The sequence below is a fragment of the Jaculus jaculus genome, chromosome 9 (assembly GCF_020740685.1).
Source record: "Jaculus jaculus isolate mJacJac1 chromosome 9, mJacJac1.mat.Y.cur, whole genome shotgun sequence".
Lineage (NCBI taxonomy): Eukaryota > Metazoa > Chordata > Mammalia > Rodentia > Dipodidae > Jaculus > Jaculus jaculus.
In genome coordinates this window covers 75,716,910-75,744,830 of record NC_059110.1, presented here as the reverse complement: position 1 = coordinate 75,744,830, position 27,921 = coordinate 75,716,910, and the positions used below count along the sequence as shown (strand labels likewise).

Here is a 27,921-nt window from a genome sequence, read left to right as displayed (position 1 = left end):
TAGTCCCATTTCATCCACTCTTGTCTGCTCAAGTTGGTTCATCAATACCTCTCACATAGATCTGCTTTCCCCAGCTTCATTCCAAACTGTGAACTTGTTTTTCATTCTCCCACCTTTCCTTATTTTTTTATTTGCAAGGGGAAGAGAGAGAGAAAAAACGGACACTCCCAAGGTCTGCCAATGCTAACAAACTCCAGACGCATGCACTACCTTGTGCATCTGGGTTTATGTGGGTATAGGGGAACTGAACCTGGGTCTTTTGGCTTTGCAGGCAAGTGCCTTAACCGCTAAGTTATCTCTCCAACTCTCACTCACCTTTTTTTTTTATTTTAAGGTTTTTTAGATTTATTTTTATTTATTTATTAGAGCAGAGAGAAAGAGGGAGAATGGGCATGCCAGGGCCTCTAGCCACTGCAAACAATGTGCCAACATGTGCATCTGGCTTAGGTGGGGCCTGGAGAATCAAAGCTGGGTCCTTAGGCTTCATAAGCAAGTGCCTTAACCACTAAGCCATGGCTCCAGTCCCTCACCTTTTTAAAATTTTTGTTTATTTTTATTTATTTATTCAAGAGCAACAGAGAGAGAGAAAGAGGCAGGCAGGTGGATAGAGAGAATGGGCAAACCAGGGCCTCCAGCCACTGCAAATGAACCCCAGATGCATATGCCCCTTTGTGCATCTGGCTTACGTGGGTCTTGGGGAATCGAGCCTCGAACCAGGGTCCTTAGGCTTCATAGGCAAGTGCTTAAGTGCCAAGCCATCTCTCTAGCCCCCTCACTCACCTTTTTAAAAATTATTTTTTATTTATTTGAGAGAGAATGGATGCACAAGGTCCTCTTTGGGCTGCAAACAAACTCCAAACACATGCTTTCTTTTGCACACCTGTTTTTACATGGTTAGTAGGGGAATTTAACTCAGGCTGGCAGGCTCTGCAATCATCCCTAAGCCCCGACCCCGATTTCTCTGAGTTCCTCGCTTCCTCCTTGTCACAGCAGGTTATATGACTCTTCCAGACATTTCCTTCCCTTCACCTGTCTACCTCCTGTCCTTCCCAGACTAGAACCAAGCATCTCTTCCTTCCCAACCTTTCACAAAGCAGCACTGCATTATCATGTTTGGCACCCATGTTTATTTCAGGGAGAAGGGCTTGAAGGCCTGTATCTGTCCTGTGAGGTCTGGTCTTTCAGCTTTTTACTTGGCCTTTGGGTTACGGAACTTTCGTCCAGCAAAGACAGCTTTGTCTCCAAGAGCCTCCTCAATCCTAGAATGCAGACAAAGTTAAGAGCTGTTGCCTTCTAACCCTGCAGCACCCTTAGTCCCCATTGCCCTGGCCATTGTATTCTCTACCTCATGAGTTGGTTGTATTTTGCCAGGCGCTCTGAGCGGCAAGGGGCACCAGTCTTGATCTACAATGGGAAGAAGGAATTGGAGGGCTGGTTGAGGCTGGAGAGTTTGTGCCTGACCCCAAGGGAGCAGCCTGTGGGGGGTATTTAACTCAGAGGTGGGAGGCCAGGGACACCAAGGAAACTTGGTAAGATACTGCACTGAGAGAAGCACCAAGTACCTGTCCTGTGCAGAGCCCCACGACGAGGTCAGCAATGAATGTATCCTCAGTTTCCCCAGAGCGGTGGCTCACCATTACTCCCCAGCCATTAGATTGTGCCAGTTTGCAGCTGTGTGCATAAGACATTTGATGAGACCTTATGGGGCCTCAGTAGGAAATCCAGGGGATGGGCAGAGCTTTTCCTTTGTGCATTGGACACTTGGCAGGAAAAACTGTGACTAAATTCTTTGGAAAGTATGAGGAGAGATTTCTGATCTTGAATTAAGGACTCCTGGGGTGGTGGAAAGAACTGCAGAATCTAGGAGACAGGGTGCAGGACATGGCAGGGCTGCAATGGCAAAGCTCTTGGGTTCAGGCCAAGGGTTAGTCAAAACCTTGAAGTCAAGAGGGTTTGGTCAAGTCCCTGGGGAACAACTGGAGTGGGTGAGCTGGGGATGGAAGCAGCTGTGGGATGCCCATGTCGGGAGGCACTCACGCCTGGATGGACTCAGTCACTGAGCCAATCTGGTTGACCTTCAGAAGTAAGCAGTTGCAGGCTTTCTTCTCAACAGCCTGGGCAATCCTTTTGGGATTGGTGACCGTGAGGTCATCCCCCACAATCTGGATGTCCACTCCCGAGAGAAATGAGGCCCATGTACCCCAATCATCCTGGTCAAAGGGGTCCTCAATGGAGACCACTGGTGGGGGTTGGGAATACAGTCAAAGTTAGAGATACAAGGGGCTAAATGGAAGGGTGACAGCAAAGTTTGGATGAGGGCTGCATTTGCGCTAATATTAGAAAGGACCTGAGCCATGGCAAAGCCAGGCGCTAAAATCTGTGTCCAGCAGCTTCAGGGGGTTTGGGCAAGAACACAAGCACCTGGGAGTCTCACCTGGATAGTTCTTGATAAAGTTCTTGTACAGCTCTCCAAGCTTCTCCCCAGTGATATGTCTGGCAGGATCGTCAGGTGACTTGAAGTCAAGATCATACTTCCCATTGCGATAAAATTCAGATGCTGCCACATCCATGCCAATTACCACCTTGTCTGGGTAACCAGCTGCCTGGATAGCTGTCTTCAGCAGTTCCAGGGCTGGGAGAGGAAGAAGAGAGGATCTGAGACTCCAGTGTCCCTTATCTCCCTCTGCAACCTCTCCCCTCCCACTGACCTCATGGGGACTTGGGGTCTGAGCCCCAGGGTGCTCAGCACTGACCCTCATTGTTCTCCAGGATGTTGGGTGCAAAGCCACCCTCGTCCCCCACATTGGTGGCGTCCTTCCCATACTTGGCCTTGATGACCCCTTTGAGGTGGTGGTAGACCTCAGCACCAATGCGCATGGCTTCCTTGAAAGAGCTAGCTCCCACTGGGAGAATCATGAACTCCTGCATGGCCAGCTTGTTTCCAGCATGGGAGCCCCCATTGATCACATTGAAGGCCTGAGAGAGGAGATGGTGCTCAGAGCTGAGCTGAGTAGTATGAGGGATAAAGGGGTGAGAGGGAGCACAGGCTGGAAGTAGTTTAGGATGTCCAATTTTACTCCCAAGAACCTTTTCCTCATTTCTGTAAATTGAGAACAACACTTCCCTGTAGAACTTTTTGCTAAAAACCAGAGAAACAATATGAAAACTTTTAGCATATGTCTGGTATATAATAGCTAACACTGTATGACATTATCCCAAATATATAAGCTATCTTGTTTCACTTTAAAACACCTCTATTAACTGGGTACTGTTATTAATCCTGTTTTACAGTTGAGGAAACAGGCATTAGAGGTTAAATAACTTGCTTAAGATCGCAGAACTAGAAAATAAGCAGAGCCAGCATTTAGACCCAAGAGATATCTCTAGAGTCCATGCTCTTACACAGTCTCCCTGGTAAGTAATAAGAAACGGTAACACTGAGATTAAACTCAAAGGGTTTCTGTTAACAGGGCAGTGGTTTAATAAGGACTCAGAGGATACAAAGAAATACCCAGATCCTTGCCATGAAGAAGCTCTTAATTCTGATTGTGGAGGGAATGGGATGCAGGATTTGAATGAGGGAGTTACAGAACCTGGGATTGGAAGGTGAAGGAAATGAGGGGCGTGGCAGGGGAAGGAAGTAGAGAGTTTAAGGAAAGTTTAGGTTGTGGGAAAGAGGGAGGGCCTGGAACTCAATAGGAGAGATTTAATTTCAGAAAACTGCTTCTTTAGAGCTGGAGCTGAATGCAAGCTAGATTTTTAAATACTCCTGGGACAGTTATCACAGGGATCAGGGAAGGACAGCCATACTCACAGGCACTGGGAGGATGAGGTCAGGATTCCCTGCAAGGTCTGCAATATGTCTGTAGAGGGGGACTCCCTTCTCAGCTGCTCCTGCCTTACATACAGCCAAGGACACACCCAGGATGGCATTGGCCCCAAACTTGGCTGGAAGGAGGCAAGCAAGAGAAGGTAAAGCCAGGGTTGGTAGCTTACGCCTTTAATCCTGCACCCATGGAGGCTGCGATGGGACAGATGCCACGAGTTTGAGGCCAGCCTAGGCTATTGAGTGAGTCATAGATCACCGGAGCCAGATGAGACCCTGACTCAAAAAGAAAAACAGACATAGCTTCTCTTGTATGGTTTGGGGTTAACACCATGAACATCCCCTATGGTCACCCAGAATCCAGACCCCTGAAACCACTGAACATTATTTTGTTAACCATGGCAGTAGCTTGAGAATCTTTGGGATCTACAGCCCCCTCCCTGGGGTGATGTGTCAGTTTCACATCTGTGTCTACTGTTGGCCAGGCCTGGCAGAAGACAGGCATCAGGAAATGCCTGTGGAATGAATAAAAAGCCATCTAGCTATGGTGTGCCCCAAGATGTAGGACACAGAAATACCCCACCAGACCTAAGTGGTCTCTTTCCACCCCTCCTGCAACACCTCTCCTGTACCCATCTCTGTTTTTCACTCACATTTGTTCTCTGTCCCATCCAGCTCAATCATAAACTTGTCAACTTTTTCTTGATCCACAACACTTAGTTTCTGGAAAGGACAGAGGTCAGGTTTCTCAGGAGTATGAACAGGAGGAAGGATAAATGGAAATATTTGGTAAAAGGGGCTACCTCAGATGAGGCACAGGGTTTCAGGAGAAGGAAAGTAGCTCTTCCACTTGCCTTTTCTAGAAGAGCAGGACCTAGTGTCTTGTTGATGTGCTCCACAGCCTTCAGCACTCCTAGAGGCAGAGAAGAGATTCAGATTTCCCAGTGGATCAGATCTCTTCCCACAGACCCCAGCTCAAGGACTTTGGGTTTCAGTCCTCTGCCCTTGTCCTAAATCTACCAACAAAAGTTACTGCTGCATTGGGTTGGTCTTTGCTCACCTTTCCCCAGGTAGCGTGATTTGTCTCCATCTCTCAGTTCCAGAGCTTCATAGATACCCGTGGAAGCTCCACTGGGTACAGCTGCTCTAAATCGACCTGGACAGGAGGAATTGGAGATCACAGACAGTCCACCCACAAAGACCTTGGCTCTTCTCCCTGGGCTCACACACAGCAGACAGTACAGATACTTCTACAGACACTTCCATTTCCTGTAGCTCTGGAGCCAGGTGGGAAGAGGAAGACCTGGGGAAAAAGTCTGGGAAAAGGAACCTTGGATAAAGGACAGGATGTGACACAGAACTGGGGGTGGGGTGGGAGGACGACAAGCAGCTAGTAAGGTTAGGGTCTTCTGAAGCAAACCAATGCAATGGGCCTGTGTTACCTTTGGCTGTGTGCAGGTCCACTTCCACCGTGGGATTGCCCCTGGAGTCTAGGATTTCCCTAGCAAAGATTTTCTGCATGGCCATGGCTGTACTACAAGAGATATGAGTGAGCAAAGGGATTGGGGGCTGGGGGAGACAGTTGATCCCTTAAAGGAACTAGAAATCCCTTGCCCTTTAAGAGTCTTCCCTGCCCCAAGAAGGCAGGTGTTGGAGCTAAAAATACCTCATAAAAAGGTCACAGACCAAAGAGGCAGGCCAACCTCCTTCCCCCACTCAGGACGGCTCCAATTCTACCCACCCATCCAAAGAATTCAGGGATCACACAATTCCCCAAACCCCACCTCTCCAAAAGCTGCATTTATGATTTCTTCCATATTTCTGATACAGCAACTTATTTACTGTGAGTTCCTAGCCCTCAAATCCTCTGGTTCTCTTGTCCTGCTCCTAAATCTTAATGATCTCCAAACTCTGCCTAGTTCCAACTCTGTCTTCCTTACCAATATCCCATCTCTTCACAGCCTCCTTTCCTATATCCTGCCATACTTGCAATATTTACCCCAGTCTACCTATTCCATCTCCATCACTCTCTTTCCAGTACCTCCCGTCCCAGAAGAAAAGACTATCAGAAATCCCCCCCCCCCTTTTCCAAGCTAGCACCATCCACCCACTCTGGCTGAAGTTTCACCAGACCTGTGATGTCTTCTCTGGGCTTTGGATGTAGCTCTGAGTCTAGGTGGCAGCTAGGACAGTGGCAGCTCACCCCCTCTCGGTGTGGGTATTTATCCCCAGAGGCACCTGGTCCCTCAGCCAGCCCCGCCTCTCTAGCTCCATTCTCCCCCTCCCTCCTTGGCTGGCAACCAAATGCCCACTACAACCTAAAGCAGAAGGCTTTGGTTCTTAGCACCTGCCCCCTTCCCAAAGGTTAATGAATATTCACACAGTCTTTCTGCCCCCCCCCCAATAAAATCCCACTCTTTGAGAGGAGCGCGGGGGGGGGGGATCTTTAGGTCCTCAGGATTATAGTCCTCTTTTGCAAAAGGTTAAAGAGGAACTAGCGCCCTTTAGGAAAGGCCAGAGGTAACCTGAGCCCTGCAGGGCTGAGAAAGGGGCCTGAAAGAGGGGCTGCAAAACTGACATCCACATGTGCTCCTTCGCTCACCGCCCTCAGTTGGGGGAAGGGATCAGAGATGTTGAGCCAGCTCTGAGGTTTAAAGTCGACCCCCCGTCCCGGAAGCTTACAGGCTCTCACCTCTCAGGGTCCTCATAAGTCCATTCTCAACACCACTCATCCTACTTTCTCTTGGCAAGCTAGGGGGCAGGAGTTAGCGAGGAAGACGAATTTAGACCGGTCGAGAGCTGGCGCTGCGCCTGATTGATAGCGCTGGGACAGCACTTGTGGCTTAGAGTGGAGTCGGGTGGGTCAGGTGCTTCCTCCCCCACCAACTGTGGTCTATCAAGGAATAGCGTTGAATTGGAAGGGGAGGGGGGGATGAGTGGACAAGAGGAGGGGGTGGCCCTTTGTGAACGCCTGACACCAGTCTGTCTGGTCTCTAGGTTCGCAGCCTTGCAGGAAGTGGGACTCGGGAACCTCTCCACCTAGGCGGGTCTGGGGAATGAGTATGGCGGTATGCCTCGCGTTCTACGGAATCCTGGACCGGCAGACAGGAGAAAGTGTGGGCGCTCCGGCTCCTCACCTCGACTCGGGCTCCTCCCGCCGGCTCCGGAGTGGCCCGCGCCGGGTGACTCACCCCGGCGAGACGAGCGCTCCTCCCGGCGGGGTCAACCTCCCTACCTCCACCCTAGGGTCCCACCTGCCTTCGGGTCTCCCATCTTGTCCCTCCCCCTTCTTATCTCTGGCCGCTCCCTCCGGGACATTTCCACCGCGGGGTGGGGAGTGCGCAGGCCAGAGGTCAGGAGATGGCGGGTTCCGAGCGCCGCCACGTGCCCGAGCGCGGCCCCGCCCGAGACTCTGCCACGCGGCTGTCGAGGAACTCGGGCTCGGGGGCCGTCAGAAGCCGGGGACTCAGGGGGGACATCCGGGAACCAAGCCCAGCTCCTGAACGGCAGCGAGACCAAAGGCCCATGCCGGGCCAGGGGGCGCTGCGTGACCCCCGGCGCCCCTCCCCCCAGGGACCGGAAGCGGCCGAGCCCCTCTGCGGCCAGGGTCTGAGGTGGTTAGTTGACTCCTACCTGCCTGCCGGGTTTGCTAGACCCTTGGTCCTGCTGGGGAGCGAGCGAACTGGTCACACACAAGTAATTAGCTCAATGTTTTACCGGTAAGGAAGAAAACCCAAACGGGCCCACAGTAGAAGGGACTTTTCCCCTTCTAATAAAAGTTTCCAACTTTGAACTTTAGTATTCTTCCGCTTTGCAAAACGAGTCCCGCCCGTCTCACCCGGCAGGCGCCCCTGCTCCGTGACCTCTGTGGAGGACCCAGAGGCACAGATAGTGACCCGAACTGCTGGCCTGGAGCCGGGGCGGGGCCGAGACGTGGGGCGAGGTCCCAGCTGGGATGGGATCCAGCGAAGGAATAATCCCCGGAGTCGGGATGCACTTAAATGAGCCTTAAAAGTGCATCCCAGATAGTCGCTTGGGACAGGTCCCCTGGATGGACATCTCTAACACTGAAAATGACCGGAGTATTGTCAGGCTTCCCTTTGCTCCCTTATTGTTTTAAGTAAGTAAAGTTGAAGTGGAGGAGCAGTAGAGTACACGCTAGCGCCCCTGTCCCTTGAGGCTGGCGAGCACACGTTCCTAGCTCGCTGGCCATCCCAGCTAGGTCCAAATCGGTCCAGCTCGGCGCGCTCTCGCGCCGCCAGCCGCTGGCCCCAACCGCCCCACGCGCTGTCCCGCCCGGCCCGGCGCAGGCGCGGGCGCACGCGCCGGCGCCGCCCGCGGTTCCTTCCCTGCGGCGGAGGTGGGGGGAGTCCTTCGTTTTAACCCTGGGTTCCCCAAACCCACTTTAATCTCCTTAATTTGTATTTTACTAATTCTTCCTCTTTTTCTTATCGTCTTTGGCTTACCCCCTCTTTGCCAAAGTCTGGTTTGTACAGAGTGCGAACTAGGGAGATCCTCAACCGAATCCTCCCCCCTACCCCCCCCCCCACACACACAGCACCACCATCACCCTAGCCTTTTACATTGCTTTCCACCGAACTCGGCAAATTTTGCAATAGGGGGAGGGATTTTTAAAATTGCATCTGCAAAAGTTCGCTATCTGGGCAGGCGAAGAGGGGGAGGGAAAGAATGGTGAGCAGGCCCCGCCCCTATCGCCCTTTGCAAATAAAAATCTAGCGGGGGGAGGGGGGAGGAGCAGGAAGTGGCGGTGCGAGGGCTCCTGCACAGCTAGCAGACCCGCGGTCCGGACGGCAGCGCGTGCCCCGAGCTCTCGGCCTCCCCCCTCCCGCCAGCCTGAGCCCAGCCGCGGTCCCAGCAGCAGCCCCGAGAGCAGTCCCAGCAGCAGCGCCATGGCCGGGTGGAGCGCCTACATCGACAACCTCATGGCGGACGGGACCTGTCAGGACGCGGCCATCGTAGGCTACAAGGACTCGCCCTCCGTCTGGGCCGCCGTCCCCGGGAAAACCTTCGTTAGCATTACGGTACAGCGAGGCTCGTGCGATGCGGGGACACTGGCTGGGCTTGGACCCTCCGGGAAGGACTTGGGTGGGGGCGGGCGCGGTCTAAGGAGGGCAGCAAGAGCCTGGGACCAGATCCTTGCCCTGGAAGCGGCACGAATGGCGGCTGCATAGAACTAGGTCCCTTGATTGTACCCCCCAAAACCTTACAGCCCTCGCGGCGGCGCCCATCCCGCCTGCCGCCCCGATTTCTGCGACGGGGCGTTACATCCGGGCACAGGGCGGGGAGGGGCGCGCCGCCCGGTGCGGCGGCCCACTTCCGCCTCCTCCAGGGCGGGGCAGGCACGCGCTGCAATTTTGGCCAGCAATAGTGATTGATTAGGGACTTAGGAACCCTTAGGTCCCCTTTAGGCCACCAGCTCGCGCCCCCTCCACCATTGTTTCTCCTGCGGGGGTCAGCTCCAGGCGCGTGGCCTTGGTCTCTGGGCCGACCTTCGCGGGCTCCCGGCCCCTCCCAGCTCCGTTAGAGAGGGTGAGGTCGCCACACACCCCCAGTTCGGCACGTTGGACTCTACATTCCTGGGAGGCCAATCCCGGAAGTCCCCTCACCCTCCCTTCCCGCCATCTGGTGGGGCCTGGAGTAGGGGAACTTTGTGAGAAGTTCTGAGATGGTACAAGTGAAGGAATAAGGTTGCTACTGTCCCCACCACCACCTTCCCTGGCCACACTGCCCGGAAGTGGGGAGGGGGAGCGGAAGTTCGAATGGGGGGAAGGGGATTTCCGGGCGGGAGGGTACCGGATATATAGGGGTATGGGGTTTTAGGAGGACAAGGGAGAAAGGTTCACTAGGGTACTTCTACTAGAGGCAGAATGTAGTCTCCCACCACTTAAGAACTTTTCTAACTTAACTAGAAAGTCCCTAGGGGTCTGCCCTCATCTTACAGCCTAGGTACCTGGATGTAATCTCTAGGTTACTGCGAGACCCAGGAGTCCGGGCTCCTAACAACTCCTGCAGAACCTTTGACCAAATAAGGGCAAAGTTGCTTCTCCCTCACCAGCCCCCTCCCTTCTCCTCTCCGCTTCTGCTTTTCCTGAAGGAGAGGTCTGAGCATCCAGATGGCTCCCTTCTTTTAATTGACTTTTGGCCTCCAATATTTCCTTGGTTTTCTTTTCTCTATTAAACTCCAAGATATAAGTAGCAAAATCTGCTATTCATTCCACCTAGGTCCCATTTACTGGATTTGAGGACTTTTCTGCACTAACTTCTCACAGCACTAAGCAACTCAAATTTCACTGTGTACAAAACACACCTCACCTCCCCAGCTCCAGGATAAGTAGAAGGCAGTGTGGTTCTTGGAGAAAAGAAATCTTGGTGCACTAACTTTTTATGGATAATTGATTCTTCTAGCCAGCCGAAGTTGGTGTCCTGGTTGGCAAAGACCGGTCAAGTTTTTTCGTGAATGGGCTGACACTTGGGGGCCAGAAATGTTCTGTGATCAGGGACTCACTGCTGCAGGATGGAGAATTTACCATGGACCTACGTACCAAGAGTACTGGAGGAGCTCCCACCTTCAATGTCACTGTCACCATGACTGCCAAGAGTGAGTTTGAATCTGATCCCCTCCTCTTGCTTTGGGATCCCTAATGTACCTTTTTTCATTAATCTGTCTGTTGGGTTCTTTTTCTCTGGGGTTCTCTGCTAGATGCCGGATCTTAAATAAAAGTCCTTCCAGTTTTCAGTTCTTCAACTTGTGAAGAAACTGAATTGCATTACCACTTTCAATTTTAAAAAAAAAAAATTTGCTCATTATTTATTTATTTATTTGAGAGTGACAGAGAGAGAGAGAAAGAGACGGGGGGGGGGGGGTTGAGAATGAGAACCGGCGCGCCACAGCTTCCAGCCACTGCAAACGAACTCCAGATGCATGCGCCCTCTTGTGTATTTGGTTAACGTGGGTCCTGGGGAACCGAGCCTCGAACCGGGGTCCTTAGGCTTCACAGGGAAGCGCTTAACCGCTAAGCCATCTCTCCAGCTCTACTTTCAATTTTTCAAGTGAACTTTTTAAAAAACTTGCAAGCACAGAGAGCACATCATCATGGCCTCTTGCTTTGTAAACAAATTCCAGATGAACCATTTTGTGCATCTGGCCTTACATGAGAACTGGGGAATTCAACCTGGGCCACCAGGCTTTGGAAGGAAGTGTCTTTAACCACTAAGGCATTTCACCAGCCCTTAAGTGAACCTTCACATTTTTTAGTCAGCATGATTTTAAGTATCATTATGGCATTTTTAAACAATTTAGGTTGATTCTCCTCCCACCCTCATTTCCGTCTCTCTATGCCCCCTTATATTCTCTTAGCATTACCTCAAATCCCTTCCTGCTTTGAGCTTTTTCAGATTTTAAAACTTGGGAGGCAAACTAATCCACATCCATTTGTAGCAAAATTGAGCCTTTGACCCCTAAATTTTGTCTTCTCTCTAGTCTTTAAGCTTGAATTTTCCCTTTTGAAAAGACCTATTGTTTTAGGGTGACTGACAGCCTGCCTGTGTGTGTGGGGGGGTGGCCAGGAGGGATGAGGTTGGGTTACAGCCTCTAGGGCAGGACAGCTGCTTAACAGCTGGCTGGGGTGGAATTGTGACACCTGGGTCCTAGCTTCCTTTCTCTTTCCTCCAGCGCTAGTCCTGCTGATGGGCAAAGAAGGTGTCCATGGTGGTTTGATCAACAAGAAATGTTATGAAATGGCCTCTCACCTGCGACGTTCCCAGTACTGACCTCATCTGTCCCTTTACCCCCACCATTCCCTACAGCTTTTGCACCCCCTCCTTCCCATACACACACATACCATTTTTATTTTTGGGCCATTACCCATATCCCTTATTGCTGCCAAAACCACATGGATTGGGGGCCTGGGCTGGATGGACAGATACCTCCCCCTACCCATACCCTTCCTGTGTGTGTTTGGAAATTTTTTTTTTCTGGATTTTTTTTTTCTGAATAAAAAAAAAGATTCTACTAACAAGGTGCCTTGTGGTTTGCGCTTGAGTGTAAGGAATGGGGGACAGGCATTGTGACCTCCTTAATCCTTGGCTTAGGGTTGAAGCACCACAAAGCTTAGGTATTTGAGCTTCTTAATTCCATGTCCAGACTAAACCCTTCCTGTCTATACCTTTCCATTCCCATGTCCAAGACTTAATTTATGTGCCACTGGCCAGGTTGTCTAGCCCCTCCAGAGGTATTTCCAGGCCTAGCTGACTTGGTACTTAATAGAATACAGCCATCCAGACTAAGAATGGGCCAAGCCTGCGGGCAAGGCAGGGCCAGTTGAGTCATCCTCATGTGTAGGTGGGGCTCCCCCTCCCTGAGTCACAACAAATGCAGCTGGGACTGTCCCCAAGACTGCAAGTTAGTCTCTCAGTGTCCCCTTACCCTTTTGTGATGGGGAGTTTATGAAAATGAGTTTACCTTAGTCCACAAAAAAATTTATTAACCCAAGAAATGAAGTCTTTCTTCCTATGCCCTGTTCTACCACAACCCCCCTCCCACAACCCCCAACAATGAGGCTGGGGTGGGAAAGTCCCTTATCAAAAGAGTAGAGGAAAAGAACTTGTGCAAATAGGTGTGTATATGGGGGGGGGGGAGATCAAGTTAGAATGGCAGAGGGAGGAGAAGGTGGGGGTTCTGTGGAGGGCCCAGGAAAAACAAGGGGTGCTGGAGCTAGGGAGCCAAAGGAAGTAGGAAGAGTGGGACTGGAGCCCAAGAGTGGGGTCCATTCTGAGGTAGGGTGGTCCCTTGGTTCCTCTTCCTCATCACCCTCCTCTGGTCCCTGAGTTTCTTCCTCTTGTTCCTCATCGCCAGGACCCCGATGAACAGGTTGCTTGCAGATGGGGCAGGTCTTCCGCGTCTGAGTGAGCCAGGGGTCCACACAACGGCTGTGATATGCTGTGGGGAGGAATGCATGAAACATCTGGTTCCTGCTGGAGGTGGAGGCTTGGGCACTTGTAGCACAGGCCTTACCGTGAGCACAGGGAAGTACCCGTAGCTTGTCCCCGTCCTCATATTCATCCAGGCAGATGGCACAGACATCATACTGGTCTCCTGAAGAGTGGGGGAAGATCTTATCCTTTACTACTCTGTTGTGAACCAAGCCCACAAAGAATTTTGGGTGGCCTGAGAAAGAACTAAACTGTTGCAAAATTATTTTGCCTAGCTCTACCCAGCCAGTAAAAACTAAGGCAGGGTAAGGCCAGGGTCAGACATGGAAAAGAGGGCTGAGGGGACAAACAAAGCAGCAAAGGTAAGAAGGGAAGTGGGTTTTTTGGGGGGAGGGATGAAGGTGGAAAGAGGGAGTGGGAGGAGCGGAAGTGGGAGGGGCAGGCCCTCTGCTGTAGCCTTATAAGGTACTGGAGGCTCCAGGGCCTGATGACCCAACCCCTTACCTGTTTGAATACTCCTTCCATCTTTGGCTGTCCATATTCTCCCTTACACACAAAATTTATTCAACTTGTTCAGAACATACTTGCTTCCCAACTCCTTTTCTGGTCTACCCTACCTCCTCTCCTATCATATTTGTGGGTGAAGGAGAAACAAAGGTGGCATCTTGGGCTGACACAACACTGCCCTTTTATTCTCCCCAGCATGCTCACCCTTTTGATAGTCATGGGTAGGGATCTGTTTCAGTTGCTCTTTGGTGAGTCGATTCCGCTGGAGTCGTTTACGGTGCTGGATACAGCGAACTATCTGGGGGGTGGGAAGGAAAGTAAATGGACCAGACCTACCAGACGTGGGGAATAAAAGTGGAAAATCAAGCTGGGCATGGTGGCGTCTGCCTTTAATGCTAGCACTCGGGAGGCAGAGGTACGGAATTGCTGTGAGTTCGAGGCCACCCTAAGCTACAGTAAAATCTTACTTCTAAAACAAAAACATACCAAAAAGGTGGGAAATCATATCCTGTCATCTCACAGATCCAGTCTGTCCTTCTAAGTCCCAGTTCTTCAATTAGGTTCCCAGGGATACTTACCATTACTGCTCCCATGGCCAAAACCAGCAGTCCTACAATCCCAGTGAAAGGAATGAGGTAATAGCCCAAGGGGAAGCTATTATCTGGAACCAGAAGTACCCGAGCCCTGAGGAAAGGAAGACCAGTCTCAAGAAAGGCTAGACCAAGGCAAAGGCTTTGAAAAAACCTTATGGGTGGGAAGGCAGCAGGAGGGCCAAGGTACAGGTGAGGAAGGACTTAACATCAGTAGCATGGAAGAGTGGGAAGGAAGCACATCCTACCCCTTCTCGTAGACAAAGAGGGCACGCAGGTACTCGGCACTCCTCTCTCCAATAAACACAGATGGGATCCAGATCTGCTGCTGGATTTCCTCTGCAGAGATCAGGGTGTTGTATCAGGAACTTGACCTTCCATTCTTCAAATCCTTTGGGAATCCTGACATTTGAAATCTTTGTCCATCCACCCAAAGAACTTGGCTTTTCCCTAAACCTCTAGCCCTCCCACTAAGCTCTCCTGAAAACCCAGCTGACTGGGTCCTCCAACCTTACCACTATTCCACACCATGTTCAGAAGCTCATTGGAATTCACATTGTGTACCACAGCTGCAGCATATCCAGCCTTCTGAGCATTTAGGACCTAGAGAGGCAGGAGGATAAGACCCATCATATACCCTGCCTTCTCTCCTGGTGCCATTACTTAACCCCAGCTTCCCAGCTCCCATTCCATATCCAGCAACCTTGACGTCAAAGTTGCAGTCGAATCTTCGAAGCAGTGCAATAAAGACTGACCCGTTGACTGGGGGTGGTGGGGCAATGGGACTGCAAGCATTTTCTGGGTGAGCCTCCACAAGGAATCCCTGCAGGACAAGAGCAAACAACAATTGAATTTCTGCTTGTAACAGGGCCAAATAAGCATACAGCCCTATCTGCCATGCTGCAGATCCTCTACCCTCACTTATTCTTGGAGTTGGCGTTCTACCCAAGTCAGAAGGGTCCATCTTCCCTTAGCTTCCCCAGGATGCAATTATGGAAAACAACATCCCTTTATTTCTCTCCCTGTCCCTGGGGGGCTAACTTGTACCCAATATTCTAGGCCAATACAATTCTGATTTCAGGTTCCCGTTATGGTAATTTAATTCTCTAACCCATCCATGTCACTTTCAAGTTCTTTCACATTCAACTTGCTTCATGTTTCCAACTACCCATCTCAAATGGCCCAACTGAGTTCTTGCTATGTGGCAAGAACTTTGTGAAGCATTAGCAGAACTATTTATCTAGTTGAGCTCAACATCTTCATTTCTATTACTCCATTTTACAATAAACAAACTAAAGCTCAGTGGAAATTAGTTTGTTCAAGGCCAAACAATAACAGGTTCTAGAAAATCTACTGATAAGCAATACTGTCTGTATTGTCTACCTCAGGGGTGGACACTATCTTCTACCTCTTCTACATTAAACATGTTCATGCACTTAGTTTCCGGACCTCTATACTGTCTTCCACCTTCTGGATTCCTCAGTAGATATATATATTTACGGGTTTATTTATTTCTTTGTGTGGTGGTGCTAGAGACTTAATTTAGGGTCTCACATGCTAGCTACGCACTTTACCATGATATATACAACGCACACCCTCTGCCCAGTGCACCCAATTGTTAACTCTCCTACTTCCAACTTTAGCCAGATAATGGTTCTTAAACGCACCCCTGCACAGAAAAGAGGACATGGGAAAAACAATCACCTGGAGTCCCTCTTCACTCAGGGAAGCCCCAAACAGAGCTGGGAGGTCTGCAAAGTCCATGCTGGCATTGTGCTCTGAGGTCTGTGGAAAAAAAAATGTGTGTATGTATGTACATATATATATGTTATATCCATATTCTTCAGCGTGCAATTCCCTCCTCAGCTCCCTTCCCCCATGTGCCCCTCACACTCACCGCTCGAATAAGCCCTCGGATGGGAGCAGCTCCCCACAGCACAGTAACCACAACCACAGGAAGCGGGAAGGCCGCAGGGTGCATGACAGCAGGAGGGGTAAGGCTAAGGAGGTCGCGTCCTGACAGCAGAAGCCGAGTTCTCTGCCCTCCCTGCCCCTCCTTTAGGATCCCAGGGGTCCAATCACCCCCAGGTCCCACTTCTCAACTACATGGGGGACCTAGGGAAGGCACCCAGCTCGGAGACTGAGATAACAAGCCCGTTTAGTGGAGCTCAGAAGAAGACAATACCCTTTCCTGGTGCACAAATAAGTCGGAGGAAGGGAAAAGAGGCAAACTGAAAAAGTTATGGAAGGGTGGGGGGAAAATCTCAGAGAGGTGGGACTTCCGGCCAGGTGGGCAGTCTTCCTATTCCCTGGAAAAGGGTTTCCGGTAAAGAAAGGCCGCTTCCAGTATTGGACGCTCAAGACCAAGAGTTTCCGGTCCTAAAAGGTCAGTTAGGAGAAATGTGAGAACTGGGGGCAATGCCTGCGAAGATGCAGGGAGTACCTATGCCCGCCAGACGACCTAATCTTTTCCCCTCACCGCCTGGGATCTGGAGCCACCCTATTTACAAACCTCTCACCAGTGTGGCTGTCGCCGCCGTACTTTCAAAGTATCGCGAGAGCGCTCACCCTCACCAACCCCGCCCGCAGCTGAAATCTGTTTTTATCGCGAGAGACCTCCTTACTGTAGCTCGCCTGAACCACTTGCTCTCGCGATATTTTTTACCAAACTCGTAATTTTCCCGCGGTTCCAATTTGGTAAAAACCTACGCCTCCACTGTAGCTTTCTCCATCAGCCCCCACCGCCCTCCCCCCTTCCCCTCCCCCCCGCCCCGACACATCCCCTAAGCTCCGCCTTACTCCCGGCCGCCTTTGCGTTGCGCGCCTGCGCCAGCCCAGGCTTCCAGCTGGAGCTGGACCTGAGAGCTAAAGTGGTGTGCGCGCGCCTTCGCCCTGTTGCGTGCTCGGTGTCACCTTGGGCGCGAGCGGGGCTGTGCGCCCTCGGGACCCGAAGCCGAGGGCAACTGAGGGACGATGGCTGTGGCAGCGAGTCCCGGGGCCGGCGGGATGGAAGGGAAGCCCCGTACCTCCCCTAAGTCGGTCAAGTTCCTGTTTGGGGGCCTGGCAGGGTAAGCTCAGGCCCCAGGGATGGGAAAGGAGCGGAAGGGACGGGCGAAAGGAGCCAGGCCCTGTTCATCTCTGGGTGTGTTGCATTAAATAGAGCTGGCGCGGGGTCAGCGTGAGTCCCCAGAGTATTGCGACGCCCTTCATGGGCTGCCAGGATTTTTTCGCTCATTACAGGGGCCTTACTGGCCTATACGCAGGGGACATTGCACGACCCTTGCCATGCCACTTGGGTTTTCAAACTCACTGCTTGCTTTGCTGTGTCTGGCTGGATGGAGTTTCAGGTCATTAAATGGTTCATTAGAGGACTACTTGGGAATCCCTGATCGTGGACACTCACCCCCCCCCCCCATTTACTCTCGTTAGTCAAATTGCATGTGACCTGCATGGACTTTCATTGCATGGCTCCTACTAGACAGTAGTACTCTTCAGGCACATTGCTTTTTCTGCATGCATACTCATACACATGCCCACCTACCTCCTTGGCTACCTAGCAGGCCCTGACCTTTGTAATTTCTTGCTATTAGACTGCAGTAGATCTGGAACAACTGACCCCTGATTCCAGTATTGCCTTCCCCCAGGATGGGAGCTACAGTTTTTGTGCAGCCTCTGGACCTGGTGAAGAACCGGATGCAATTGAGTGGTGAAGGAGCCAAGACTCGAGAATACAAAACCAGCTTCCATGCCCTCACCAGCATCCTGAAGTCAGAAGGGGTGAAGGGCATTTACACCGGGTACTGGAGCCTCAGATTGGGAGGGAGATTGGGAGTTAGTAGATCCACACCTTGACCTAATGTGCTGATCCCCTGCTCTTCAGGCTGTCTGCAGGCCTACTGCGCCAGGCCACCTATACCACTACTCGTCTTGGCATCTATACTGTGCTCTTTGAGCGTTTGACTGGGGCTGATGGTACCCCCCCTGGTTTTCTGCTGAAGGCTGTGATTGGCATGACTGCAGGTGCAACTGGTGCGTTTGTGGGAACACCAGCTGAGGTGGCTCTTATCCGAATGACTGCTGATGGCCGGTAAGTTTGAGATCTGAGCTTACCTCCAGCCCCATTCATGGAATCTAGAATGAAAGGGCTAGCTTTAAAGAAAAGATCAATATCGCTGGGTGCACACCTTTAATCCCAGCAGTTAGAAGGCAGAGGTAGGAGGATGCCTATGAGTTAAGGCCAGCCTGAAACTATATAGTAAATTCTAGATCAGTCTAGGCTAGGGCAAGACCCTATTCTGAAAAACCAAAGGGGGGGAAAAAATCTATTCCAGATCTAGAGCAGGGCATTTACTTACTCAGGCCACTCTTTATTGTTGTGGACACTGAGTTATCCTGATATTGGCCTCTGCCCTTCTACCAGGCTTCCAGCAAATGAGCGTCGTGGCTATAAAAACGTGTTTAATGCTCTGATTCGAATTGCCCGGGAAGAGGGAGTCCCCACACTGTGGCGGGTGAGTGAAGGGTTTAGAGACTTAGGGGGCATAGGGCCAGGTATCTGGCATTTCTGACCCTCCCTCCACTCTCCCGTCTCCAGGGCTGCATCCCTACCATGGCTCGTGCTGTTGTTGTCAATGCTGCCCAACTTGCCTCCTACTCTCAATCTAAGCAATTCTTGCTAGACTCAGGTGAGACCCAAACTGGGTGCCCGGCTTCCAGGCTGGCCTGAGATACCTGAGAGCTTAGTGCCACCTTCTGATTCTCTCCCACCAGGCTACTTTTCTGACAATATCCTGTGCCACTTCTGTGCTAGCATGATCAGTGGCCTCGTCACTACCGCGGCCTCCATGCCAGTAGACATCGTCAAGACCCGGTGAGTGTTCAGGCCTGGGCCTGGAGAGGTGTGGGAGGGCAAGCTTTCTTCCTCTCATGCTCCTCTTTACTTTCTTTCAGGATCCAGAATATGAGAATGATTGATGGGAAGCCAGAGTACAAGAATGGGCTGGTGAGGAGGCAGAACTTGGGGGAGGGGCTTGGGCCAGAATGCCTGATAACCTGGGAGGGGTATGAGGGTAGCTAGGTGAAGGGGACAGTGTCCTAGCCCTAGCACCCTGCTCGCCTGTCTGTCTAGGATGTGCTGCTGAAAGTCGTCCGCTATGAGGGTTTCTTCAGCCTGTGGAAGGGCTTCACACCATACTATGCCCGCCTGGGCCCTCACACTGTCCTCACCTTCATCTTCTTGGAGCAGATGAACAAGGCCTACAAGCGTCTCTTCCTCAGTGGCTGAGGTGGTTTAGAGGTCCTGGAGCTGGTATGCCGGGACTCCTAGTGACCCACTGCTTCTACAGTTGCTGTGCCCGGGGGGCCCTGGACTCTGCTGCCCTAGGCTCCTCTATTTATTCCCCTCCATAGTGTGGTTTCCTTCTTTTTGGTAAAGAACTGATTGGTTCTCTACAGCCCTGCTCCAGCCTGCCCTGCTTGGCCTGATTTTCATGATCACTTTGTTCCTGGCTGTTCCTTGGGGGAGCTGGGAACTCCCTAAGGATTTCTAGTCTCCCCGCAAGTATTAGTTTCAGGGCACACAATGGGGAAACTAAGGTAGGCCTGAGGAGACAAGCGAGAGTAGAAGCTATCAAGATGATCAAAGTTGTCTACAGTGGGAGGATGTGGCCTTTCCTCCTTACTGAAGACTTAATAAATTGGATTGGTAACACCACTCCCACATCTGGATAGTCTTAAGGATCTGTAGGGGAAAGAGACTGCACAAAGAAACTGATGTCTCTGAAAAACAGAAACTGGAATTTTTAAGAAAAATTATTAAAGAAAAAGCATTTGCTGGTTTTATGAAAATGTGTAAGTCGGTCATGCTACAGCAGCTGACAGGGCAAAGAAACAAAAACTCCAGGCCCTGTGTATTGCTTGCAAGCCACCTGCCTAAGAATGCAGCAGACTCACAATCCCCAGGAAAAAGCCTCTGGAATTTCATGACTGCCTTTGCAGCATAAAGAGGTAGGGAACAAAGAGACTGAGTCAGAAGTTTGTAGGCTGGAGCCATGGGTTAGGGACTAGGAAGAGCTCGTGAGGATGCACACTGGATGGAATCAAACCTACTGAGTTGGCTAGGGAAAGTGATTCCTTTATTTTTTTGAGAAGTGTGGTTCCCAGGCCCAACAAAGAGCCTACAAGCTTCTTGGAATGCGAAGAGGGATGGAAAGGGCAAACCAGAAGTGCTGGGTGTTGCAAGGACTGTGTGCCAGGCCAGGGCGACAGGCAGGCAGCAGGTGGGAGCTGTCCTCTTGGCAGAGCCTTGTCAACCCAGGAGATGGAGCTCAGCATCCTGGTGCCCCTGCTGCTGCTTCCCTTACAGTAACTTCCATGCACACAACCTGGTTGTCTTGAGACACTTGAAGTCTGGACCTTGTTCTTAAGAAGTTGGAAGTCCAGCAGGAAGATGACGCAGCATTTGGAAATGTGTAGCAACAGGCTTTGCTCTGCACAGCTTAGGAGAGACTTGGTAGCAGTCAGGTTGGTTGGGAAGTGTGGGCAGGGGTTCCATGAGACATTTGCAATGGTTTAAGCACACATGGCCAAGTGCCCTGAAAGAGGAAGCTGGACTGTCAGGTGGAGTCATTGCAAAAAAATAAACTGGAAGCTGGGCAAGGTGTCACATGCCTTTAAACCCAGCACTTGGGAAACAGGTAGGAGGATCGCCATGAGTCTGAGGCCACCTTGAGGCCACATAGTGAATTGCAGGGCAGCTTGGGCTAGAGTAAGACCCTACCTCCAAAAAACCAAAAAAAAAAAAATTTTTTTTTTAAGTAATAAGCTGGGTGTGGTAGTGTACAACTTTAGTCCCAGCACTTGTGAAGAAGAGGTGGGAGGGTCACTGAGTTCAAGGCCAGTCTGAGACTGCAGTGAATTCCAGGTCAACCTGGGCTAGAGCAAGATCCTACCTCAGGGGGAAAAAAAAAAAAAAAAATCTCAGTTGCTAATCTCAAAGGTTCGTCTACCTGGAGTTCAAGGTAGGAGAGAATTCCTCAGATTTACAGAACCGTCTGGAAGAGGGGATCACCTGAACCAGAAAGTTGTCTCCTTCACTGCCATTATCTGGGTACCTAGCTGCATTGAACTGAGATGAGGCCGAAGAGAAAGCTTTTTAGTGGTTAGCGAAGGTCAGAATCAAAGTAAGTTATCCAAAGGAAAGGATCCTATTTCTCTCCTTGGCTTGAAAGCAGGAAATCCAAGATTGTTCATATCCATCAGGATGACATTTCCAGGCTACACCCTTACCTGGCCTCTCTGACCTGGACAATGACAACTGTATTTCTCAGACTATAGATGTGAGGCAGGTACCCCACCTGTACCTGCAACATCCTTTCTCCCCCTAGGGCTACAGGCAGGCCTCAAAATTGCCACTCAGTTTCAGGACACACTTTTTGTTCAAGAACTAATGCTTAAGTTGGCCACCTTCAAAAGTCCTTCTAAGGTAGAGGGAGTGGGCTACGTGCCTCACCTATCCACTTTCAGCTAAGATGAAGTTGGTTGGGCATTTGGGATCAGGGTGGGAGCAGTGGAGACCTTAAGAGTTTTTGTAACAGGTACCTCAACCATTCTCCAAAAGAAGCTACAGTTTGTTTTAAAGTTTTTTTATTATATAAATTGTATGCAGTGATAGAAAACTAGAAAATGCTAAGCAGAGAAAAAAAATGTATAATACCCAGAGGCAATCAGTGCTCACATCTTGCTTAATCACTTTGCAAGTTTTCTGTGTGTTAATAGACATGGTAGCCATAGAGTGTTCTATTTACTTTTTCTTAAACTTTCTCAAAGCAGTGGCAGTAGCCATGTGACCTGGCAGTGCTATAAGCACAGGGAGCTTGATTCTGTGATCATCCCATTACCCCTTCTGCTTTTGCGGGGAGGATTGTGAGCCTGGATGTAAAAGTGGGGTTTTAGATAAAGGAAAAGTGATTTAGACCTTCCTCTGACACCCATCCATCCCCAGCTAGAACCTGTAAACATTTCTCAAGATCCCCAAAACAAAACCTTTAGAGGCTATGGCTAGAGTACCTGATGCCCACTGTGCCCAGCAGGTCCTGACCACGACCCTGACTCAATGCCGAAGGCCGCCGTCCTGCTACCAGGGGTCCCACATGGCCATTAGGCCGTACCCACAGGAAAAGGCTGGAACGAAAAGTGGGGAGTGTCCCTTGAAGGAAGAGCAACCAGGCTCTGGGCACGGTTACTTGCCTTCCCCACTGCATGTCTAGATGTGTGGTTTGTGTGACTGTGGCCAGGCCCATAGACCAGCTGGAGTATAGAGTGTGTGGTTTCACATGCCAGACCCAGGTCAGCAGCTGAATGAGAACCACAGAGGCAAATATGAGCCAGAGCAGACCCAAGACATAGAAGCCCAGTGAAAGGTGGCAGCAAAAGTCAGGGTTGAGGAAAGGGTCACTTCTGGAGCTATCAAAATTTCCTTGAACTATTTCTAAGGTCTTTAGGAAGCTGTCAAACTCAGGGATGGTTGTTGTGATGGATCCTACGGTAGTAGGGAGTAAAGTGTGATTTGTAGTTAAGAATAGTTTTGAAATGGTCATGCTGAAGGTGGGCTCTGGGGTGGTGGTGGGCTCTGGGGTGGTGGTGGGCTCTGGAGTGGTAGTGGGCCCTGGAGTGGTAGTGAGTTCTGAGGTTGTAGTGGGCACTGGGGTGCTCGGGGTGGTGGTGGGCTCCGGGGTGGTGGTGGGCTCCGGGGTGGTGGTGGGCTCCGGGGTGGTGGTGGGCTCCGGGGTGGTGGTGGGCTCCGGGGTGGTCGGGAGGGTGGTGGGCTCCGGGGTGGTTGGGGTGGTGGTGGGCTCCGGGGTGGTCAGGAGGGTGGTGGGCTCCGGGGTGGTCGGGGTGGTGGTGGGCTCCGGGGTGGTTGGGAGGGTGGTGTGTTCAATAGTGAATTTTGGACTGTAAAGGAGTGTGGTGGGTTCCATGATCTCTGGGAACGTGGAGGAATTTGGGATTACTCTGTGTGGGGATGTGGATTGTTTCTTAGTGGGTTCTTGAGTTGAAGGCAAAATAGTAAGTGCTGAGTAGAGTGGGCCCCACTCAGTTGTATGGGCTTTAGTGTTAGTAGAGAACTTGACCACAGTTGTGGCATGTACCGTGTCACCCTTAGAGTCGTCGTCATAGTCATCATAGTCCATGTCATCTGCATCACCATGGGTGGGACAGCCCTTCCCTGGGTAGGTGTAGACGGGTATGTTGCCCAAATTGACACATCGCACACTGGCCACGTTTGGCGTCATGGCCTTGACATCTACACCCTCCTTCCATAAGTAGACATTGTTGGTATTGTCCTGGAGCCAGCGACGGAAATAGAGGATCTCACAGTCACAATACCAGGAGTTGCTATGGAGAAAAGCAAAAGGCAGGAGAAGGTCCCCAAAGAAGCCCTTTGGTATTGTACGTAGCCAGTTCCCTTGAAGGTAGAGGGTGTCAAGCTCCCCCAGCCCATCCAGGAGCCCAGGGGGCAGCTCACCCAAATTGTTTTTGGCCAGATTGAGCTTCCTCAGTTTGGTTGTGGATGCCAGAAGCCCAGGGGGCAGAGTCTTCATCTTATTATTTTGTAAGTAGAGCTCATGGAGTTGGCTCAGGCCATCTAGGGTAGCAGGAGACAGTGAAGTCAACTGGTTGGAGGAGGCATCCAGGGTAGTGAGCGCAGGCAGTGCCCGTCCTAGGGAGGGCAGGCTTTTCAACTTATTTTGGGATATATCCAAAGTCTCCAGCAATGGCAGTGTCTCGTGGGCCTGCAGGCTGGTCAGCTCACTCTGATCCAGGTACAGCTGAGTGAGACGAGGTAAATGTACCAGAGATGCTGTTGAGAAGGTAACCAGGTGGTTCTTGCCCAAGTGGAGGATGCCTGTATCTGCCGGCAGGTCTGCAGGCACTGCTGTCAGCTTCCGGTTATCACAGTTCACTTCCAGCTGGCTGGTTACTTTGGAGACATCACAGATGGGATGAGAGTGTAAGGGGCTTGGCAGCAGGAGCAGCAAGAGGAAGAGAGCCATGGGAAACCTGTGGGCAAAGGAGCTTGAGTGGGCAAAGGACGCTCCACGGGCCCCTGGCATCATTTTCCCAGCCTCCAGGTCCCTTCTCCAGCTCACTCCCAGGATCCCTTCCCGAAACAGCTTTCAGAACTCTCCACCTCCTTACTCCACTCTCTTAACCCTGCCCCAAAGCCTGAACTGTAGTTCCCAGTGTTTGGTTGTAATCCTCCCCTCAGCCCCATCCTCAGCTTACAGTCAGGCAGAAAGACCTCTGTAGACATGGAGCTTCTTCCAGGGTGTGACTTGCTCCTCTCTCCCAGCTTCAAGGAGGGCCTGGCCAGGAGCAGGAAGTGGGTAGAGATGGGGAGGAAATGCCAGTCTGATAAGGACTCCTGTGACCCAAGAAATTGTCTCCTTCCTAAACATAAACTTTTATCACCTTCCTCCACAACTTTCCTCCAACCACTAACATCCAGCTTCTAAAAACCTCTCCATATTCTACCCTCACTTCCCCATCTCAGACACTCCTAGAGATGCCTAATTTTAATTCTATGCTAGTTTTCCTCCCTCTGTTTTCTCACCTTACATGATCCCCTTGCCCTGACTTGCTTCATTGTCTTGGTTGTTGCCAAAGTTGCTCATGCCCTCTGTAATATATCCATTGGATCATTCACGACAGTCTTATTTTTGCAGTCTTTATACCCATTTTTCCCTTTGGGTTCATGACAGGAGACATTCATTTTACTTGTGTGGTTGGTCCTTCTCGGTCTTCTTCCTCTAGCCTTCCTGAGAAGTTAGCTTGCGTCCAGAGCCTGTTCTTAGGCCTTCTTCATTATGTGCCATAAGTCATATTCATCTTTCCCTTGCCTTCAACCACTACATATAACCCAAAGATACTCACATTTAGATCTGTAGCCCAGACCCTGTTCCTGAGGCTCAAACATGTTGGACGGCCTCTTGGACTTCTCTTCTTGGATATTCCACAAGCACAAAAATATATTTACCATTCACAAGCCTTAGGTAGGAAGATCATAAGTTCAAGGCCAGCCTAGGCTGTGTATTGAGACATGCTACATAGTAAAATCCTTCTCAATAAAACAAAACTGGGCCCGGTGTTTTGGCACATATCTTTAACACCAGCACTTGTGAGGCAGAGGTAGAAGGATCATCATGAGTCCCAGGCTAGTCTGGGACTACAGAATGAGTTCCAAGTCAGCCTGAAGTAGAATGAGACCATACCTCAAAAATAAAAAATGAAACTAATTGAGAAGGGGAGAGAATATGATGGAGAGTAGATTTATGAAAGGGGAAGAAGGAGGGGGAAGGAATTATCACAGTTTATTGTCTATATGTCAATAAAAAAGTTGAAAGAAATGTTTATTTTTTAAAAATGGAGGGCTGGAGAGATGGCTCAGCAGTTAGGTCGTTTGCCTGTGAAGCCTAAGTACCCAGGTTCAATCCCCCAGATCACAAATAAACCAGATGCACAAGGTGGCATATGCATCTGAAGTTCATTTGCAGTGGCTAGAGGCCCTGGCATGCACATTCTCTTTCTCTTTTTCTGTCTCAAATAAGTAAGTTTTTTTAAAAAATGAAGCTAAGCTGGGTGTGGAGGTGCATGCCTTTAATCCTAGCAGAGGTAGGAGGATTGTCATGAGTTCAAGGCCACCCTGAAGCTACATGGTTGATTCCAAGTCAGCCTGAGCTAGAGTGAGACCCTACCTTGAAAAAAAAAAAATGGGGGGTGCGGAAAGATGGCTCAGTGGTTAAGGCATTTGCCTGCAAAACCTAATGACCTGGGCTCACTTCCCCAGTACCTATGTAAAGCTAGATGCACAAAGTGGTACATGTATCGAGTTCCTTTGCAGCAATTAGAGGCCCTGATGCTTCCATACTCCTCACCATCTTGTCTCTCTCTGTATCTCTGCAAATAATTTTTTTTTTTAATTTTTTGAGGTAGGGTCTCAGTCTGGTTCAGGCTGACCTGGAATTAACTATGTAGTCTCAGGGTCGTCTCGAATTCACGGTGATCCTCCTACCTCTGCCTTCTGAGGACTGAGATTAAAGGTGTGTGCTACCATGCCCGGCTCTGCAAATAATTTTTTTTTTTTAAAGCAAACAAACAAAAAACATTGTTCAAAAGTGAGCTCATTGCCTTGTGGCTGGCCATTGTAGTGCACTTGAAGGCTGGGACAGGAGCTCATAAGTTCAAGGCCAGCCTGGGTTGTGAACTATGACTGTCTCAAAAAAAAAAAAAAAAAAAAAAAAAAAAAAAAAAAAAAGCAAACCCAAACTAGCTACTCTCTTGTATTGTTCAACATGATGAATGATGTCATCAGCACAAAGTCCTCGATAGTCATCCCTACCTTATTATCTACCTATCACCACGTGCAGGTTTGACTCTGTTCTTCATTAGAGCACTCTCCATCCACCACCACCACCCCCTTAGACCAAGGCACGATTTTAGATCTCCTGTTTCCCTGCAATAGGCTCCTAGTCAGTATCCCAAATTTCTGGTTTCCCTTCTCTCCATTTTCTGCCAGAGCAGTCTGTTTGATCTGCAAGTTTGCTGATCTCCTTCCACTGCTTGCACTTAACAATGGCTTTTTTGTTTGTTTTTCGAGGTAGGGTAGGGTTTCACTCTGGTCCAGGCTGATCTGGAATTCACTGTAGTCTCAGGGTAGCCTCAAACTCATGACAATCCTCCTACCTCTGCCTCCCAAGTGCTGGGATTAAAGGTATGCACCATGACACCTGGCTAACAGTGGTTTCTTATAACTCTCAGGAAGCAATCAAAAATCTCCCCATGGCCTTCAGAGTCCTGTAAGATCTGAACCTTGCTGTCCAGACCCATCTTTCAACACTACCCTCGGTTGACCATTGTTTCTCCTGTGCCCAAACTTCTCACTCTTACCTTTTGTTTCTTCTCTGGCAAGTTCCAGCTCAGAATTTATGCCCTGAAAGCATTTTCTAACTTTTTAAGCCTTGATTAGGTGTCTGTTGCAAAATGTCATCCATTACGACTCTTTGGCCATTGCCTCTTCTAATGGGGCCCCACCAGTGCTCCCCAGAAGGGATACTATGAAACCACATGGGCCTGTTCCTTTGCCCCGCTGGTGACTACACAAGAAATAAACACTGGAGCCAGGTGTGGCAAATTCATAGACTTGCCATTTATTGGGAAATGTGGAGTGATGGGGCAGTAGATCAGAAGTGGGTGGAAGGTTGTATAGAGAGAAGCCAAGATACTAAAGCCCTGAAGCAGTTATTATTTTTTCACTGCATTGTTGTCAGAGTTTTCAGTAGTAAACCACAGAAAATGTTCTGGCTAATTTAGGCCAAAAGGAATTTATTAAAAATAAATTGACAAACCAGGCAAAGATAGAACAAAGAAAGAAAATTACAGACCAATCTCCCTCATGAACATAGGTGCAAAAATTCTCAACAAAATATTGGCAAACAGAATATAAGAGTATATCAAAAAGCTCATTCACCCTGACTAAGTAGGCTTTATCCCAGAGATGCAGGGATGGTTCAACATACGCAAATCTATAAATGTAATACATTACATAAACGGGTTGAAGGACAAAAATCACATGATCATCTCATTAGACACAGAGAAAGCTTTTGACAAAATCCAACATCCCTTCATGATAAAAGTCCTACAGAGACTGGGAATACAAGGAACATATCTCAATATAATAAAAGCTATTTATGACAAGCCTACAGCCAGCATATTACTAAATGGGGAAAAACTGGAAGCTTTTCCACTAAAATCAGGAACAAGACAAAGGTGTCCACTGTCCCCACTTTTATTTAATATAGTTCTGGAAGTCTTAGCCATAGCAATAAGGCAAGAGACACACATAAAAGGGATACAAATTGGAAAGGAAGAAATCAAGTTGTCATTTGCAGATGACATGATTCTATACATAAAGGATCCTAAAAACTCTACTAGCAAACTGTTAGAGCTGATCAAAACCTACAGCCATGTAGCAGGATACAAAATAAG

At 49.9% G+C, this 27,921-nt stretch overlaps 5 protein-coding genes across 15 annotated transcripts; 2 read left to right on the top strand and 3 right to left on the bottom strand.

Moving 5' to 3' along the window:
- Window positions 1-1,107: 1,107 nt before the first annotated feature.
- Window positions 1,108-8,044, bottom strand: Eno3 (enolase 3). Of its 9 annotated transcripts, XM_045157966.1 has the most exons (13): window positions 6,964-7,053; window positions 6,519-6,577; window positions 5,269-5,355; window positions 4,887-4,982; window positions 4,681-4,739; window positions 4,480-4,549; window positions 3,815-3,948; window positions 2,754-2,976; window positions 2,435-2,632; window positions 2,038-2,239; window positions 1,563-1,671; window positions 1,346-1,404; window positions 1,108-1,259 (listed from the first exon to the last, which is right to left on the bottom strand). In XM_045157966.1, exons 2-13 carry the CDS (start codon window positions 6,556-6,558, stop codon window positions 1,190-1,192), a joined length of 1,347 nt encoding a protein of 448 aa, XP_045013901.1. In that variant the 5' UTR covers window positions 6,559-6,577; window positions 6,964-7,053; the 3' UTR covers window positions 1,108-1,189. The 9 variants fall into 9 exon arrangements, with proteins under 9 accessions (XP_045013901.1, XP_012806236.1, XP_045013903.1 ...); XM_012950782.2 differs by lacking the exons at window positions 6,519-6,577; window positions 6,964-7,053 and adding an exon at window positions 7,460-8,044 and having other exon boundaries at window positions 5,269-5,360; XM_045157968.1 differs by lacking the exons at window positions 6,519-6,577; window positions 6,964-7,053 and adding an exon at window positions 7,460-8,044.
- A 570-nt stretch (window positions 8,045-8,614) lies between these two features.
- On the top strand, window positions 8,615-11,865 carry Pfn1 (profilin 1). Its single transcript, XM_004666905.2, has 3 exons — window positions 8,615-8,868; window positions 10,253-10,445; window positions 11,520-11,865. Exons 1-3 carry the CDS (start codon window positions 8,737-8,739, stop codon window positions 11,615-11,617), a joined length of 423 nt encoding a protein of 140 aa, XP_004666962.1. The 5' UTR covers window positions 8,615-8,736; the 3' UTR covers window positions 11,618-11,865.
- Window positions 11,866-12,303: 438 nt separating this feature from the next.
- Rnf167 (ring finger protein 167) lies at window positions 12,304-16,513 on the bottom strand. Of its 3 annotated transcripts, none has more exons than XM_004666871.2 (10): window positions 16,388-16,513; window positions 15,773-16,254; window positions 15,580-15,660; window positions 14,579-14,698; window positions 14,391-14,478; window positions 14,124-14,214; window positions 13,864-13,969; window positions 13,490-13,583; window positions 12,861-12,941; window positions 12,304-12,785 (listed from the first exon to the last, which is right to left on the bottom strand). In XM_004666871.2, exons 2-10 carry the CDS (start codon window positions 15,854-15,856, stop codon window positions 12,487-12,489), a joined length of 1,044 nt encoding a protein of 347 aa, XP_004666928.2. In that variant the 5' UTR covers window positions 15,857-16,254; window positions 16,388-16,513; the 3' UTR covers window positions 12,304-12,486. The 3 variants fall into 3 exon arrangements, with proteins under 3 accessions (XP_004666928.2, XP_045013907.1, XP_045013908.1); XM_045157972.1 differs by having other exon boundaries at window positions 16,395-16,468; XM_045157973.1 differs by lacking the exons at window positions 15,773-16,254; window positions 16,388-16,513 and having other exon boundaries at window positions 14,631-14,698; window positions 15,580-15,651.
- Window positions 16,514-16,708: 195 nt separating this feature from the next.
- Window positions 16,709-19,722, top strand: Slc25a11 (solute carrier family 25 member 11). The gene is made up of 8 exons (XM_004666906.2): window positions 16,709-16,943; window positions 17,520-17,672; window positions 17,756-17,962; window positions 18,296-18,386; window positions 18,470-18,560; window positions 18,646-18,745; window positions 18,826-18,877; window positions 19,004-19,722. The coding sequence occupies exons 1-8, from the start codon at window positions 16,849-16,851 to the stop codon at window positions 19,157-19,159; spliced, it is 945 nt and encodes a 314-aa protein (XP_004666963.1). The 5' UTR covers window positions 16,709-16,848; the 3' UTR covers window positions 19,160-19,722.
- Window positions 19,723-21,800: 2,078 nt separating this feature from the next.
- Window positions 21,801-24,219, bottom strand: Gp1ba (glycoprotein Ib platelet subunit alpha). The gene is made up of 2 exons (XM_004666872.2): window positions 24,163-24,219; window positions 21,801-23,937 (listed from the first exon to the last, which is right to left on the bottom strand). Exon 2 carries the CDS (start codon window positions 23,928-23,930, stop codon window positions 21,921-21,923), a length of 2,010 nt encoding a protein of 669 aa, XP_004666929.2. The 5' UTR covers window positions 23,931-23,937; window positions 24,163-24,219; the 3' UTR covers window positions 21,801-21,920.
- Between the last annotated feature and the right edge of the window lie 3,702 nt (window positions 24,220-27,921).